At 40.0% G+C, this 18514-nt stretch overlaps 1 protein-coding gene across 3 annotated transcripts in view; it reads left to right on the plus strand.

Annotated features, from left to right (window-relative positions):
• The window catches only part of erbb4b (erb-b2 receptor tyrosine kinase 4b), a 343553-nt gene that overhangs the window by 282676 nt on the left and 42363 nt on the right, over window positions 1–18514 (plus strand). For 2 of the 3 annotated variants that reach the window (XM_076875129.1, XM_004555522.4), the window contains exons 18-20: window positions 6266–6388; window positions 8350–8448; window positions 16512–16697. In XM_076875129.1, coding sequence (XP_076731244.1) covers window positions 6266–6388; window positions 8350–8448; window positions 16512–16697 — 408 coding nt within the window. The remainder of the gene's footprint in view (window positions 1–6265; window positions 6389–8349; window positions 8449–16511; window positions 16698–18514) is intronic. The other variant, XM_076875130.1, reaches the window with a different exon arrangement.

Below are 18514 nucleotides of genomic sequence, written 5' to 3' on the forward strand. Positions count from 1 at the left end.
TAGGCATTTCGGTAGCTGACTCTCAATTAGCATGCACTTGCCCATCTCGAAAAGAGTACGCCACCCCCTCTCGGCTGTACCGTTCTGATGGGGTGAGTACGGGGCTGATGTCTCATGCTTAATGCCATTTTTCCTTAACAGGGTTTGGAAATCTCTGCATGTGAACTCTGTCCCATTGTCTGATCTAATGCATTTTACGTTGCCATATGGTGCAACATCCGCTAGAAATTTCTCTGCTGCCTGCACTGTATCAGTTTTCGTCTTCAGGAAATATACAAACACTGAGTTTGAATAATCATCAGTGAATGACTGCACATATTTGTACCCATCAATAGATTCAGTGGCTATCGGACCTGCTAAATCTGTGTGTACCATTTGTAAAGGAGCCTTTGCTCTTGTATCAGGATCTCTGTTTCGGGTTTGTGCAAACTTTCCCTGGATACACACTTCACATTCCTTTTCAGGTCTATCGGTTCTCCCCTTAATCTGCATACCGTTAACCACACCTTGCAATCTTACTACATCTTCATAGTTGCAATGACCTAATATCTCATGCCATGCCTGTATGTCATGACAGGTGTTACACTTATCATTACCCTCAACTTCGGTCTGCAAATAGTACAACTTGCCATACACATGAATGTTAAAGTTAGTACCGTCTTTGTGGGTCAACGTGTCCTGCCCTTGTTTAAAGGTGACTGTTGCTCCTAATGCAGTGGCTGACTTTACAGAGAATATGTTCTGGGGGTATGATGGAATAAACAGCGCATCTTTCAGCGTTGCTTTGCGTCGCTGGCCTGTATTGTCAATCAGGAACACCTCTGCATCCCCCCTCTGTTGGGCGACGCCTCTGCACTGGGTACCGTCTGCCAGTTCTACGCTGTGTGACTCCGGTCTGAACGCGTCGTCGAAGCTCTTGAACTTGGCGATGCTGTTAATGATGTGTGAGGTAGCCCCAGTGTCCACCAACAGGCCTTTCTCCTCAATGCTGTATGCTGACTGCTGGACTTTGTTGTTTACTCCCTTAATCCTGAAGGCATAATCCGACGTTTCTGGTTTGGGTCCGTTGCCGCTTTCATCTGCGACCTTCCGCGCGCCATCTTGTTTGGCTTTATGTCTACATGTGGTATCACTGTGTGTGCTGTTTTTGCAATGACTGCACCACGTCCTCCGTCTGCACGCTTTTGCTCGGTGGCCTTTTAGTCCGCACTTGAAACACACAATGTCCTCATCGTTCTTGTATCTGCATTGTGCGCTGGATCTCGTGTGCTCACGCCCGGTTCTTCCTCCTGTTTTCATTACGTTGTCGCTACACTCGGATGCGCTTGACTTTTCAGTGTCTTCGAAACTCCGTAGCTTTGTTTTGAACTCAGCAAATGTCATATCGTCTTTATCGTGAGTAACGTGTATTGCAAATGGCTTAAAACTTTCAGGTAGACCTTTTAAAACCATAGCAATCAATAATCCATCACCTAAAGTCTCACCCGCATTGCGCAGTGCTGTAATGGCGGCCTCTGCTCTGATGACAGTCTGTGACAGTCTCTTCCCTCTTTTTCTGAAGCGATGATAGCGTGGTGTACAGGTTGATGATTCGGGGCTTCCCCTTTCCAGCGTAGTAGTCCCTCAATATTTCTAATGCTCTTCTCCCATTATCAGGGGCATCTCTCATAATCAGTGAGAGGCTTTTATCGTCCAAAAATTGGATTAACTCGGCGTAAGCGTCAGCGTTCTTCTTACCGTCTGCTGCTACTTCAGCCTCACTGTTCGGTTCCTTCAGAACAGTGGCTTTCAATCCCAACAAGTGCAAATATCCTAGCACCTTAGTTTCCCAAAGTTCATATCTGGTCTCATCTCCGTCAAACATGAGTCGAGGCAGCCTGCTTGCTCCTCGTTGATCCATGTTGCTATTTAGCCGTTAGCCCGCTATCCGTTGTGGCTCCGGATCTTCATGAGAAAAAACTCTTCTTCGAGTCGGCCCTGGGCCCATAACCTGTTGAGTATTGCAGCATCGACAGCGATCAACTCGAAGGAAAATGACGACGGAGGCAAAAATGTCCTTAATATTTTGGGAACTTATTCCTCTTCAACACACGGCAAAAACTTTTCTCATAGGTGCCGTATCTATTTCTCTTCTTCTTCTGTTTTTAGGAACGTACAATGAAACAGTGCCTCCTTGTGGTGAGCACTAAAACACTGTCTCTGTTAAACCACAGTAACCATAATGCAGTTAAACACTGTACAACATGAGTACACACAATGAATATCTTAACACCTAAGATAAATTGTCACATAATTACCATTTAAGACTATAAACCTATCTAACAAATGTCTCCATCATAATGAACACACATGTACAATGTGTCATTTTGTGCAATAAAAGTGTTTTGTTGTGTTTTAAAGAAAGCCTTCATAATGCCACCGTTGTTACTACAATGCAGTTCATGACATTACTTTGTTATGTCAAAATGCGTAGACATAGGAAATATATATGGATGTGACGTTTTCCTTTGTATGTGCTTGCAGGCCTGTGCTTGTGCAAAATATGAGAAAAACAAGACTGAAAAAAGCAAATAGAAATAAAATAGAGACTGACTGGTGGATTCTAAATAACTATTGCAGAACTGTAGAAAGTTTTAGAAACTCTGACGACTCGGGTTTGAATATCCTACAGTGCATTATAGGGGCACTTCTTTTAGGAAGAGCTAAGGGAGTATACCATTAGAAGAGGCAAAAGTACTCTTTCTTTATCTAAAAAACCAGAAGAGTACTTCATCTAATGTACTTATGTGTCCACACTGAGAATAAGGTCTCATTTCAGTGCTTTCTCTCTATTCAGGGCACAAGTATCAGTGAAGAGTCTTGAAAAAGAAATAGCATTAAGATGATAAATTATTATACTTCTTTTATACCCGTTCATATATGGGCCACCCTTAAACTGCCACTATTTCTTGAGTACTTACATTAGTCTCTTTTTAGTAGTCATACATAAATCCAGGCACTATTTTAAAATATTACAGAGCCTTTCTTGTTACATGTCATTTATTTAATAAAAAATACTGTATTTATGGCCCAATAGTTGTATTAGATGCTCCAAAAGTAGAGGAGCAGAGAAGGAAATGGGAAATCTTTTTTTGTCTTTGAAACCATCCTGTCTTCATTTGTTTCTGGGCTGCAAAAAAAAAGAAGATAATTTTTCCTTAATTTTTAGTATTTACATTAAATTATGCATTTTATGTAATTGCAGGGGAAGTCTTATATTGCAGGTTCATTGATTAATAGTCATTTGCTTAAAATAAAGTCTGAAACTAGTTAGTTTTCAGGCACTGCGCATCAGTTTCTGTCATGGTACTGGGTCGTGTGACCCCGTGTTTGAGTTTTAGGTATTTTTGTATTCATTTTCGATCCAGTTAATTTCTAGGTTGCTAGTTAGTCCTTATTTTTTAGTTGTTTCTGTCATCTCCCCCTGTACTTAGTCTCCCTGGTTCCTGCGTCTACGCGTCATGTTTCTTGTCTATGCGGTTATGTTAAGTTCATGTCTATGTCTCCATGTTTCCTGTTTTATTTTGGAAGAGTCTGGTGTTCTTTGTTCATTGTAGTTAGTGTTACTCTCCTCTGTATTGTCATTATGTTTCATTCTAGTCAGCTGTGTTCTCATGTGTCTCCACTTCCCCTGATCACCTTATGTGTGTATTTAAGTCCTCAGTCTTCCTTTGTTCGTCGTCGTGTCGTCTGTGTTATCTCCCCTACCCCTTGTCATAGTTTCCCAGCCATAGTTTGTATATTGTTTAGTCATAGTCTAAATTCTCAGTAAGAGTCATAGTTTCCTAGTCTATGTTCAGGTTTTCCCTCAGTTACTTTGTTGTTGTTTTTTCCGTGAGTTTTCAGCCCTAAATAAAGGCTCGCTTTTTGTTAAGTTCAGTTTCGTCTCCTCGCCTCTGTCTGCTCTTGGGTCCTCAACTCACTCCATACGGTCTGCCCTCGCAGACCATGACAGTTTCCCCCTCATCCTATCACTATATAACAAATAATTTTAGACTTGTTAAAAGAAAATGTTGATGGACTATAAATCTAATCAGATCAGTCTGCACGTGAAATGTTTGTCTAATGGTTTTAATGTCATTTTGCCCAGCTCACCACTTTAATAGAATAGCAACATATAAACTTCTTAAAACAATGAAGCAACACTTGAGCAATTTAATTTAGATTTTTGGTATGATTTTGAATTGCACTTTAGATTCCACTAACCGTTGTTTTCAACAAATTACATTATTTTACTTACTGAATTTGAGTGCAATATTGCGGCAGGATCCCTTTGTTACAATAAGACAATTCACAGGGGTTTTTTTTGCTCTTAGATATTCCACAATCACCTGTTAGTGGAATTATTTTAGAGTGGAAGCATTTAGGAACTGCAGCAACTCAACCACAAAATTGAAGACCACATAAAGTTACAGAGAAGGGTCGCTGAGTGCTGAGGTGTGTTGTGTGTAAAGGTTGCCATGGCTCTGATGATTCAATAATTGCACAGTGGCAAATAACATCAACACAAACACCGTGCACCGAGAGCTCCATGGCATGGTTTCCATGGACCTTGGTCCTCCAGTAGATGTAATGTGTAGGTGACTCAGTATTTTTGCACATATAGTGTATGTTAACTTAAATATTTCATTCATCAAGATCTGATATGTGGTGTTAATATTTTGATCAGTATATTTCAGGCAGCACTTGCTTCAGTTTCAGAAATGCAGTGTAGAGAGAGAAGGTGGATAGCTACATTTGCTGCTGTTCGGCTGCTACACAGCCTCAACATCTTCAGCACCACTAATGCTGGACAGCTCCCAGCACAGTGGAAATAGCATAGAGCTTTGCCTTTGTGTGTGTACGGTTAGATCATTTTAAAGACGTCTGTATTGTCCTGGGTGTGTTTGTGGCCCCCCAGCCTACTTGTTTCCACCCTGCAGAAGCTGATTTGTTATTCCATTTAAATGAAGAATGGCTATTGTTTTTAATCAAATGGTAACCATAAGCCAGAGGGACAGAAGCTGCCAAGCACAGCCAGGCTGATTTACACTCTGTCTGTTAGGCTCTCTCTGTCCTCTCTCCCTCTCTAATCTTCCGCCCTCTCCTTTAATTCTCCTTATATTGCTCCCTCACTTATGCTTTTGCATCCTCTGACTAATTCAGCAGCTCGATTCTCCATCGCTGTCTTGTTGTTGTTTCTGCTACAGTTACTTTCCCGCTCCACATCTTCCTTCCTCCCTCCTCGGATATAATCTTTCTGCTTCTCCTACTATTTCATCTGTTCCTCCACTTGAGCAGTAATGAGACAACAAAAATTTCAACTCCCGTTCAGCTGCCTCAATTATCTGTCTCCCCCAGTCTTTCTCTGTTTTCATCCACCTTTCTCCATCACTCTCTTCTGTTCCCATGTAGTATCGCTTTCACTTCCTTTTACCATAGAGAATGTCATAATAATGGTTCATCATAGTCTAGATTTATCTTCCTGGAAAAAAATTCCATTACAACCCTACTGTAACCACAAGTGCAGGGGCAATAAACGTAACTACAACCAGCTGTCTTGATTTTAGTAGATACACCTATGGTATCAATTTGAAACTCCAATGTCGCTTTGTTCTTGAGTCACAAGTTTTTCAGAAAATTTGACCTCTAACCCTGAGATTCAAACTCATCTGAGATTTTTAGTAGAAACACCTGTAGTATAAATTTGAAAGTCCTACGTTGCTTTGTTCTTGAGTTATCAGTGTCACAAACTTGGGTGTTCATGTTGCTTGTCCACCCACCCAGTGTGTGTGTGTACTTTTCTTACCCACTGGAACCTTCCTTAAGAGTAAATGTTGCATTTGAGTCAAACTTTTGTATGAAATTACTCTTGTTTTTCTACAATTTAAATAGTAATTTCAGTTTCATTGTTATTGTACAACCTGTTTCACTACCTGACTTCCTGGAATTTGGGTCACAGCTTTTAGAAACTGTCCTATCCTCTAAAGAAGGATTTTGCATGGAAGAAAGGTGTGTTTTATTTTGGGGTTTTATTTGTTTTGTTTTTTTCTAATATGGAAGTGTGTTCCTGAGATCCTGAGAAGCTAAATTGCATTTAATTGCTCAGCAACAAGCAATTGGACTAATCCTGTGATAAGTTGTGATGTTTTAATTTAAAGTATCATGAATTAATCTTAGTAGCTTTTGTTATGTAGATTCTAGACTTGTCTTCCAGCACTCACTGACTTATTTATTGCATTCTTAGTTGGTGGAACCTTTAACACCCAGTGGAACGGCACCCAATCAAGCCCAGCTTCGCATCCTGAAAGAAACAGAACTCAAAAGAGTCAAGATCCTCGGCTCCGGAGCTTTTGGAACTGTTTACAAGGTAAAATACAATCAAATGTGAATTAACGGTGACTATTTGCATTTTAGCTTCAAATACTTAACTGCTCCTCTACTAAAAGTGAGACCATGATGTCACATTGTGTTCACATTCTCACTTCATGAGAAAAAGACAAGAGGGACATTGCAGGATCATTAATGACAGGAAATGAGATGGAAGGCTGGAGGCGGGAGATGAAAAGAATAAGTAATAGCAGACACTGAGACCCCTGGGGTGACAGTGAAATAAGAGGTAGCTGAGGTCACCATAAGAGCAATGAAGGGTTGGGTAGAAGTTGGAAAAAAAAAATCTGAAATTAGAAAAAGCAGACTTTCTCTCACTGAAATTATAATTCGTCTTTTTTTGTGTCCACCCATTCTCATTGTAGCACCTTTTTTTTAGGCCAGAGGTATGTGGCATCAGTGTATGTCCTTTTTCAAAGCAAGGTCTTGCATGCTCTCCTGGGAAATTTCAAGGCACTTCTAGACTTGTAAGGATATCCTGTATAGTCAGTTTCAAGTCTTATAGGTGAGCTATAGAACCCTGACAGGTCTTTTACAGCCAGAAGACATCAGACTTGTACCTAATCTCCATAGCTGAGAGTTCATAGGTTCAGCATTTAGACCAACTTGTAAACTGAGTGCTTTATAGGATGGCTCATACAGCTAAAACACAGTTAGTTAATTAAAGTGTAGCAATATTTAGTTTTATGTTTAATAAAACTAAGGCCACATGCTGTTCCTTGATTTGACCCATATCCATAGTTGGTGGCAATATGCTTAACTGGCTCAACTCAGCATTTCACCATTAAGAGAACAACTTGGAGCTATAGATTCTTCTGTCACATGTTCTGTCACAATGTGCAGTTCATGTGTTGCAACCCGCTCATAGATCACAAGTAATTAAATAAATTAAGAAAGGTGTGTGTAGGTCTGTATTAGTGGTGTAGCATAGTGATGGATGGCTAGGCAAGTATATGGTATACATTGTATGTGCAAAAAAAAAAAAACTCAAAGGAAAACTCAAAGCAAAACAGTCCTCCCGTATCACAACTCCTGCAACACAAAACACACAAACAAGTACTAATCCCTAAAGCAGGCTGTAACATATGTAAATAATTTCATTTGTTTTCTAAACATTTTAGAATAAAATGGTAAATTCTGTGTATGGATATCTGATCCTCCTAATGTAAAATATGTCATTTTATTCTGCAGTGTTGGCTGTAGCAGCCCGTTTGCAGATGCAGTTTTAAATAAATGTGTTGTTAATAAACTGAGGCATTTACAAACCTGTAAACCATTTTTTCCAGTTAGAACATCGATGTCCAAGCTTTCATAAAGTGTGCCCTTAAATTATTGTGCTGAATAATGATCATCTGCAGAATTACATGTAAAAGGAAACATAAAACTGCATCAAATCGATCGTCATTATCACCTAATGACGATAATTCTTTGATGGGATAGTTGTTTTTAGGCTAAGTGTGAAATCTAGGCCTTCTGTCACTCTGGATGTGTAGTCACATAAGGGTGGAACAAAGGTGGAACACATTTTAATCACTTTGAAAAAGTTGAGAGGTACTTCATTTTTCTCCTCTTTCAAATATTCCATCCACTTTGGCAGCTGTTAAATCACTTTAAACCTCCCTAAAATTAGATACTTCAAAATGATTAAATAGTTTTTCCCAAGTCTTTTTGAAGGGCGAAATAACCTTAATCGTACAGCATGCAGTTCATTTTTATAATCAGCCAGTGAGAATATGGAACGTTGTTATTTATAAAGCTGACAAAGTAGAATTTAGAGTGTAAAACGCTCAATTTATTGAGATTCCTGCTGTTCCTCGAGGAGTTATAATACTTTTTTTAAACATCATTTCTGTGAGTAGAGGATTTGTGACTGTGCAATTAGTGTAATGACTCATCATCATGTTGTGTGTGTGTATGTGTCTGTGTGCGTTTCTTCTTTAGGGTATCTGGGTCCCAGAGGGGGAAACTGTGAAAATCCCTGTTGCCATTAAAATCCTAAATGAGGCCACAGGACCCAAGGCTAATGTGGAATTCATGGATGTGAGTATCTTGAAAACAAAATCCAAAAAAAGAGACTTGACAATACAATTCAAACTCAGCTTTTATAAAGATAACATATACGCAGGTAAATTACAAGCTAAATGTAATGTAACAACCTTTTGTTCCAAAGCCTATTAGTGACACTGTTTAAAGGTGCTGCAATTTATACTTACAGTATGTAAGGGAGCGAACACTGACCTTTTCTTTTAAAGGCCTTTAACCAGCTGTACATTGCATTCGTTGCTGACAAGTTAACTTCAGTTTAGCGCTAAACTAGCCTACAAAAGCGCTACACAGATGGTTGTAAAGTGAAATCTCTAACAACTAAAGTTGAACCCCACAAACAGCAGACTAGAAACCATAAGGGGCCTGTAGGAGCCCTACATATGCAGACATACACGCACCATGCCATGGGCTCCTAGCACAGTGCACTAGGCCCCATTTATAAAACATTCACATCTTGGCTCATTTCAAAAGGAAGAGTGAAAAAAAAATCAAAATTATTACCCTGTGATGATGCAATGCAGATGAAATAACTCATATCAACACACGTACCCATGCACGCACGCACACACACACACGCACACACATTGAAAGCGACCCACTTGCACTCATGTTTTGCACTTAGTTTGACAGTCTAAAAGGAAGAGTTTTGGAGGGTTAGCATTTCTATTTTTATCACGATGTCTTTGATGAATATCCCATATGTGTTTAATTTATGTTCCAAGTGCTTTGGGAGGTTGTCTGACAATCAGAAAATCAGACAGAGAAATGAGATAACAACATGTAGGGGCAATAGAAACAGTGGAGATAACGTATATAACAGCAGAAAGGCATGTGTCCATGTGGATCTACTCATAAACTTGGTTAATTTACCTCCTAAATAGTTTTGGGGTTTCTTTTCTCTTTTTAAGAATACCTTCCATCACCTCTGTCTAGATCCACAGTGGTCTTCTAATGACTGACTGCTGAGCAGCTGGGGGCTCAAGCTTCTGCTCCAGGGAACACCAGTGGTAGTTACAAAGGGAAAGCAGAGTGCCATTCATTTCCTTTGCCATCCATTATTTTCCTGGCAGACTGGGATTTCTGACTGGTGACCTTCTAGCTGCAGGCCACTCAAAGCCCCAGTCTCACTTGCCACTGACTGTTTGAAGAATGTCACAGAGAATTGATTGTCTTTCAACATGCGTGTGTGTGTGGTTGGTTCTGTGTAGGAGTTTGCCACTCTTTACCTGTGGTGCAGTAAGAGAAGGGAACCTCTCTTTTTTTATGGCTAACAATAAAATACCAACGCTGTCAGCAAGTGCTTGGCAAAAGGAAAGGGTGTTTATTCCCTGCAGTACTGGCATGTGTGTATCAATCTGCATGCATTTAGGAGTGTGCATGTTTGTGTATAAGGATAACAGCTAGAGCATGCTATTCCTTTAGTTTTGATTAAAGATAATTAAAATCTTATTTTCTTTTTTATTAATGTTTTACTCAGGTATTATTCTCCAAGGCCCTCCAATATATCAGTTTTAATAATGTGAGACATCCATACAATGCACAAAATGCAGCAATCTATAAAGCACTTCGCAACAGTGATCCACAGAAAAGAGAAAAAGTTTCAGTTTAGCTTTTTTTTAAAGAAATTGTTTTACTATTATTACATATTAATACAATTCTGAAGATTTGTAACTACCTTATTTCAGTTTACCTTCATGACGAGCTACAGAAGTAGCACAAGTTTGTAAAAACAGTGTTTCCTAACGCTTGTATTTAATTGTAACAGCAAAATTACAATTCATTGGGGATGTAAACTTTATACAGTCAGTGTACAAAAAAGAACAACCCCTGCAAATCCCTTTTTGTGTTTTATATAACTGTTATCTCAGCCCAACAGTAGTGCTTTCCAGGGCCTAAAGGGATGTTCACAGGGTTTGTTATTCACAGACATATTCTCTCTCTCTCTCTTTTTACAATACCTAACTACAACTACTACTGCCCCTACCTCTCCACTTAGTGGCTTTAAAGTCTATTGTCACAATTCCTCATGTCATGTGTTTTTCAATTAGTATAATTCTTGTATATACTTCTTTTATATATAGAAACCTCAAGAAATGCTCTTTAGGATGCTGTGGAAGTATTTTGTTTTCTGGATAATAGCTCACAGAAGGGATCTGAATAGGATGCAGGGCTAACAGATTACAGGATACCCCACTGCAGTGCTAAGTAAACACCACAATATAAAAGCAAACGGCCACACCTGCCTGTCTTGTGTATTTTGGCGTATACCTACCCACCCGATGATGAATTTTCAATTGTTGTAAAGTTGCAGGTGAGCAAATTTAAGCCTGTTTCTGTCTTTTGGAGAGTTTCTATACCATGGGATTAATAGGGGCCTGTTAGTGTTTATGTTGCAATCATATGCAATATTACAAGCTTCAGGTATAGTTGCTTTGTGTCTACATACTGTAGAGTATAACAGAAAGATTTCATAATACACAACATCAGCACAAAGAAACCATTGCTCTATATTTAAAGGCAAATATTCCTGATTTGCAGCAATCTGACCTTGGTCTATTTACTACATTTTTTTGCTTACTACATAGAATGCTGACAATCTCAAAGTACGAAGTCACTTTGATGTCAAGGTTTTGAATAAAATTGCACTGTTTTTGACTGAGTGGAACCTTGCTGTTCACTTCAAGAGGAACTTCAACCTTAAACAGAATAAGGGGTCCTATGATCTTTGGCAGTTCAGTCTATACTGGTAAACATGATGAATTTTCTAGAAGTGTGAGTCTGGCATTTGTCTTCTGACATTCTGACCCAGTACAACATATTGTGAAAAAGGTGCTAGTGTGTATATGCAGTGGCTTGCAAAAGTATTCAGCCCCCTTGAACTTTTCCTACATTTTGTCACATTACAGCCACAAACATGAATCAATTTTATTGGAATTCCACGTGAAAGACCAACACAAAGTGGTGCACACGTGAGAAGTGGAATGAAAATCATACATGATTCCAAACATTTTTTACATATAAATAACTGCAAAGTGGGGTGTGCGTAATTATTCAGCCCCCTGAGTCAATACTTTGTAGAACCACCTTTTGCTGCAATTACAGCCACCAGTCTTTTAGGGTATGTCTCTACCAGCTTTGCACATCTACAGACTGAAATCTTTGCCCATTCTTCTTTGCAAAACAGCTCCAGCTCAGATTAGATGGACAGCGTTTGTGAACAGCAGTTTTCAGATCTTGCCACAGATTCTTGATTGGATTTAGATCTGGACTTTGACTGGGCCATTCTAACACATGGATATGTTTTGTTTTAAACCATTCCATTGTTGCCCTGGCTTTATGTTTAGGGTCGTTGTCCTGCTGGAAGGTGAACCTCTGCCCCAGTCTCAAGTCTTTTGCAGACTCCAAGAGGTTTTCTTCCAAGATTGCCCTGTATTTGGCTCCATCCATCTTCCCATCAACTCTGACCAGCTTCCCTGTCCCTGCTGAAGAGAAGCACCCCCAGAGCATGATGCTGCCACCACCATATTTGACAGTGGGGATGGTGTGTTCAGAGTGATGTGCAGTTAGTTTTCCGCCACACATAGCGTTTTGCATTTTGGCCAAAAAGTTCCATTTTGGTCTCATCTGACCAGAGCACCTTCTTCCACATGTTTACTGTGTCCCCCACATGGCTTGTGGCAAACTGCAAACGGGACATCTTATGGTTTTCTGTTAACAATGGCTTTCTTCTTGCCACTCTTCCATAAAGGCCAACTTTGTGCAGTGCACAACTAATAGTTGTCCTATGGACAGATTCCCCCACCTGAGCTGTAGATCTCTGCAGCCTGTCCAGAGTCACCATGGGCCTCTTGGCTGCATTTCTGATCAGCGCTCTCCTTGTTCGGCCTGTGAGTTTAGGTGGACGGCCTTGTCTTGGTAGGTTTACAGTTGTGCCATACTCCTTCCATTTCTGAATGATCGCTTCAACAGTGCTCCGTGGGATGTTCAAGGCTTGGGAAATCTTTTTGTAGCCTAAGCCTGCTTTAAATTTCTCAATAACTTTGAGAAATTTAAACACACACACACACACATATACACACACACACACACACACACACACACACACACACACACACACACACACATATATATCTATATATATATATATATATATATATATATATATATATATATATATATATATTATTTTTTTTTTTTTTTTTTTTTTTTCCCCCCTATAGGAGATGTTTCAGGAGTACGTTAGGTGTTTGGCCATTTAGTACCTGTACATATAGTGGATGTACAGTAGATCCACAGGATCTCGTCTCAAATTTTTGGAGATGATGTGGTTCTGTTGCTTTCAACAGGTGGTTGTCCCCAAGTCCCACTGGAGTGGAATGACAATAATGGTGTTCAGCGTTAAAGGGTAAAGTGTCCACTCCGTTCAGGGACTAGTTGCTGTCCCAAGTGGAGGAGTGAAAGTGTGTTGGATATTATAAGAGATTATGTCCCTCAGCTGGACTAGGAAGCCTCTGTGTTCCCCTGGATGAGTAGGAGGAGATACCTGGGGAGAGGGAGGCCTGGACTCCAAGTATACACCAAGTGAACCAAAATCACATCCGAAGCTACAACCATTCGGTGTAGGGCAGGAGCAATAGAAGTAATATAAGATGATTAGTTTAAATTTTGTGACCTCTGAATATTTATGGTAAAAGGTAACAGAATGCAAAACATACTTAGCTACCCAAAGATGGTCAGATCAAACTTTAGCATACATCTGGCAGTTAAGTTGGATTGTGGTCTGATCACCACTCTGGAGTTCATTTTGCGATCACTGCCTCCAAAGGGTCTCAGTTCAACTGTTGTGAACCGGACCAAATGCGATTGCACAAATGAACTTCACCAGGGAAAATGAGCCAGAGTTTGATTTAAATTGATTAGGCAGCAAAGGTGTGAAAACACCCTTAGACCATCTAAAGCTTGACTTCAGCAGATGACAGAAATCAGTTATGGTCAGTCCAAAACTGAAGTCCTCGATAACACAGGAAGATATGTGCACCAGTTTCCAAAAAACATACATATGTTTCAGAATCTTAGTTCTCTGTTCCCACAGTGAATATTCTGACACATTCCACATGCACAAACAAGCCATAAAACAATCATGAAAGAATGCAGAATAGCCTGACCTATGAGGAAATGTTGTTTTGAGTATGAATTTTATTTAGGGAAAGAAACATTCAAACTCTTATCAAACTGATAGAAGTGAAAGAGAAAGTTTAAAAATTACCTTTGTGAGAGTGGTTCATCTCAGTTTTGGTGACACAGCAAGAAGAAGTAAGAAATAAGGGGGGAAGACAAGACACTGTCAGAGATGATCACCCACGACTGCAGACCTGCTGATGGTTCCAACACCATCATTAAGTTTGCAGATGACACCACGGTGATTGGCCTCATCAGTGACAACGATGAGGCCGCCTACAGGGAGGAGGTGGATCGTCTGGCTGAGTGGTGCGACAGAAACAACCTGCTGCTTAACACCGAGAAGACCAAGGAGCTCATCGTGGACTACAGGAGGAATGCTGACCCACATCCACCCATCCACATTAAGGGGACGGCTGTGGAGCGTGTGAGCAGCTTCAAGTTCCTGGGAGTCCACATCTCCGAGGATCTCACCTGGACGACCAACTGCTCCAAGCTGGTCAAGAAGGCTCACCAGCACCTCTTCTTCTTGAGGACTCTGAGGAAGAACCACCTGTCCTCAGACATCCTGGTGAACTTCTATCGTTGCACCATCGAGAGCATCCTGACCAACTGTATAACAGTCTGGTACGGGAACTGCTCTGCCTCGGACCGGAAGGCGTTGCAGAGGGTCGTGAAAACTGCCCAGCGCATCGCCGGAGCACCACTTCCTGCCATAAAAGACATCTACAGGAAGCGGTGTCTGAAAAGGGCTGGGAAAATCATCAAAGACCCCAGTCACCCATCACATGGACTCTTCACCCTCCTGCCCTCTGGGAGGCGCCACAGGAGCCTCCGGACTAAGACCACCAGGTACCGGAACAGCTTCTTCCCCACAGCTGTCAGACTCCTGAACTCTGCCTCCTGACATCTGACCCACGTTAAACTCATGGACTGAACATACACACACCCACAATGGACAACTGTACCCTCAAACACAATAATAACATGGACTGAACCACCACTCACAACCACTAGCACTTTATATAGCCTCTGTAGGAATTATATCTCACTTATCTTAACTGCACTACTGTATAGCTCTGTACATTCGATAATTTTTAATCCTACAACTGTTTACAACTTGCATAGTTCCCATTTCTGTATAGCTGTATGTCCCAGATTCTGTAAAGTTATTTATTTCATATTCTGTATAGTTTTTCATATTTATATCCTGTTCATATCCTGTACATAGCTTGTACTCACTACAGCCTGTACATACTTATAGTTATAGAATATTCACAACATACTTCATACCGTGTACATTATAACATACCATAATAGACCCATTTCTGTAATATACTCACATATCTATATTATTGCTAATATATATTGTAATATATCTATATCACTAAAGCACTTCTGGATGGATGCAAACTGCATTTCGTTGCCCTGTACCTGTGCATGTGCAATGACAATAAAGTTGAATTCTATTCTAATTCTATTCTATGATAAATGTGTGTTCAAGAGGCTCGTCTGAGCTAACATTAAGGTTGACGTAAATATCACAAAACACAGCCGATACCTAAATCTGTGTGTTGCCTTTGCTTCTAGGCCACCAAGAAAAACAATGGCATAAAAGCATTCATGGTCTTACAAATTTGATTTTAACTAGTGAAATCTTTGTTTAATGGAATCCCTGCAGCAACAAATATTGACAGATGAAAGGGAACAACATCAAGCTACAATAACATTTGTTTTAGTTTAAATCGCTCATCTAAAAGCAGACACAGAAACTTTGTTACATATGAAGCTGAAGTTTACTGCATTAGTCCAGAGTAGCTGACTCTTTGTAGCAGGCCATGAGTAGAGGCTGGCACAAGGTTCAGAAATGAGTTGGCTTGGAGACCTAACTGGTGTAATAATAAGGAGTTGACCTGAAGTACAGGAGCATTACAAAAGAACTAAATTGTTTAGAGACCAAAATGCAAGAGCTAGAATTTGGCCATCACACATGTATCACATGGGATACTGAACATGGAGTGAAGAGACTTCATGTGAAGATGAGTCTCAGGTGTGCCAGTTCAGTGAGCGTTGTGAGTGCTGGAGTTGCCAGAACCAGCACTCGCACCAGACAGCCAAGGCTGTTTCCAGGTTATTTTCAAAAGAGTGTCACACTGTAGACTAAAACAAGACATCAGAATAAATATAAAATTGGTGCTGAAAACACAATTTTCAGGCTTGTGTCCTAATGCAGGTGTATTATTTTAAAAGTGAGGCTGTACAAAAACATCATTTAGCATTAAATTCTTCTTTGGCTAAAGTGAAAGGGAAGCTTATTATACTTGTGGGGTGATGCCACATGTGCTGCTCCACTCAATATGTCCCTGCAGACAAAGAAAAACAGACAGGAACTATGAGGAAGAGATGAATAGAAATGTGAAGAGAGAGAGAGAGAGATGTGCTGCTAGGATCCTAGTCATTTTTTTTTTTAATGTAGTGGTCTCCTCAGGTATGTAATTAGCATTCCCAGTAAGAAAATACTTCTTGAAACTCAACTTGTAATTCAGGCTGTGAAAAGTGCCATCTTCTTATCCATTCACAATTTGGAGAACTAAAAGAAAAAACATTTCTTTTATTATTAAATAAAAAAATATTACCAGTAGAAAGAAAAACACAAATAAATACATTTCAGTCTTTTCTGCAGCCAAATTGTTTTGGCACAGTTTACCTCATACCCATCACACAATCTGACATGTTTCTAATAAATAGCATATTTTTTATGTGTTTATTGAAAATGACGACTGTTGGAAATAAACATTGCTGACATACTGTTACAGATTAAAACAGCCACCTGTAATCATTACCCTCCACATGCCTGAGTGTATATCTGTGTCATTCAGGAGGCTCTGATCATGGCTAGCATGGAGCACCCGCACCTGGTCCGACTGCTGGGTGTCTGCTTGAGTCCGACAATCCAGCTGGTCACACAGCTGATGCCTCACGGATGCCTGCTCGACTATGTCCACGAGCACAAAGACAACATTGGATCACAGCTATTGCTCAATTGGTGTGTCCAGATAGCCAAGGTAAGGAAACTGAGCCATTATTACCTATTTAAGTATAAAATACACGATTTGCTAATATGGTCAGTGTATTTACTTTCTAAGTGATATTTGGTGATAAACCTAGTGCGTGGTTTGAGTGGCATTCTGGTTCATTCATCAAGGGTTTTTATTGAATGCATGCTTGAATTTGCTTTGGAAAACAACTACGGTACTGTTCTATTATGTTTCAAGCGATAGAGGCCAAATGCATTACAACATAATTTCTAAACTGAGAAAAAAAAATGTGTTTATGTTAGTCCGTAGCACATGGCCGCAAGCCATGGACAACTGAGTGGCTATTGGTAAAGTGTGAGTGTTTATGGATTCAGCAGCAGACACCGGCACTTCCGTTTCCTCGTCTCTATGTAGAAGTGAAGTAAATAATTCAAAGTCTTACTTAACTTTAGTGGGGGAAGTGTGGAATGCAGGAAATATGTTATAGTATCATGGAGTTTATTACAAATTCTTAGAATTTTGTTGTCAGTATCAATAGCTGACAGATACACATGAAGTCATATGAAAAAGGTTTTCACTGGAGTCTGTGCAGTACCTTTACTGCTTTCATGGAAAATAAGAGAGCCAAATGCTTCTACTTCAGTACTCTTGATTAACGGGATCATCAGCAAAGTTCGGGCAGGCTGCTGGTCTCAAGCATTTAGATTAGTGTCAACACAATGCGACAACCTCCCCAGGGGTGGAAGCAAATTCACCCCAAGATCAAATTGTACAGCACTCAAAAAAATTGCAAGAAACCCAAGAGCTACATCTCTGACTGGTCTCAGTTAGCATGTTAAATGTTAAAGTTCATGACGGTAACATTGGAAAAAAGTGGAACAAGTGTGAGTCATTTGGAAGGGTTTCTGGGAAAATTCCCCGGCCTCTAAAAAGAAAATGGCAGCAATGCAGCTTAGGTTTGCATACTTGCATCTAAACAAATCACAAAACCTCTCGAGACCAAATTATTGACTTTCATGCACAGTAGTGGAAGGGTGAACAATTGTTTTGCAACCAAGGGAGCTGGGCACCTTAGTGTTACTGACTTGACCATGAACATGTTTGTATACCAAAGCATTTTGGAGTAAAGTGTTTACCCCAAGCCAGCTCAGTCATGCAACAGGACATTGATCCCAAGCACAACAGCAAATCTACAGCAAAATGGGTGAAAAGAAAAGAATTAAGGTGTTGCAATGGCCCTGTCAGAGGCCAAACCTCAACCTGATTCAAAATATTATGGCTGGGCTTTCAGAGAGCTGTACAAAACACAATGAAATGAGGCAACAGTGGAAAATAGTGTTGGGTCAAAAATCTTCCACAGTGATATGAGAAACTGATAAAGTCACACAGACAATTATTACTTCAAGTTATTCGTTGTTGTTCTACAAGCTACTGAATCATAGGCTGTATGATGATGTAGGTATTCACAGGACTGCGGAGTCCTATGAAAACGTTCTGTTTCTTATGACTGTGTTAATGTGTCCGGTTTTCCCATGTCTGTGATTAAATCTCCAAATATCTTGCATTTTTTGAGTGGTTCATGAAATTGTCATACACACCGAAAAATAACAGGTTAAAAAGCCAGGAGAATGGAAAATGGCTTAGTAATCCCTGTAGTCCCTGATTTTATATCTTAGACAAAATTTTCAATTGCTGTTTTTGGCTACATCAGCAGCAGGCTTTGCCCAAGTGAGTTGCCAAGGGAAAATATTAAACCATCAGTTAAATTTGGGACACAGTTGTGATCACACCACATATAAAGTGCTTTTTATTTAACACCAAAGGCGATCATAGCTTGCATTTAG

Source organism: Maylandia zebra, linkage group LG16, assembly GCF_041146795.1.
Source record: "Maylandia zebra isolate NMK-2024a linkage group LG16, Mzebra_GT3a, whole genome shotgun sequence".
In the NCBI taxonomy this organism is placed as follows: domain Eukaryota; kingdom Metazoa; phylum Chordata; class Actinopteri; order Cichliformes; family Cichlidae; genus Maylandia; species Maylandia zebra.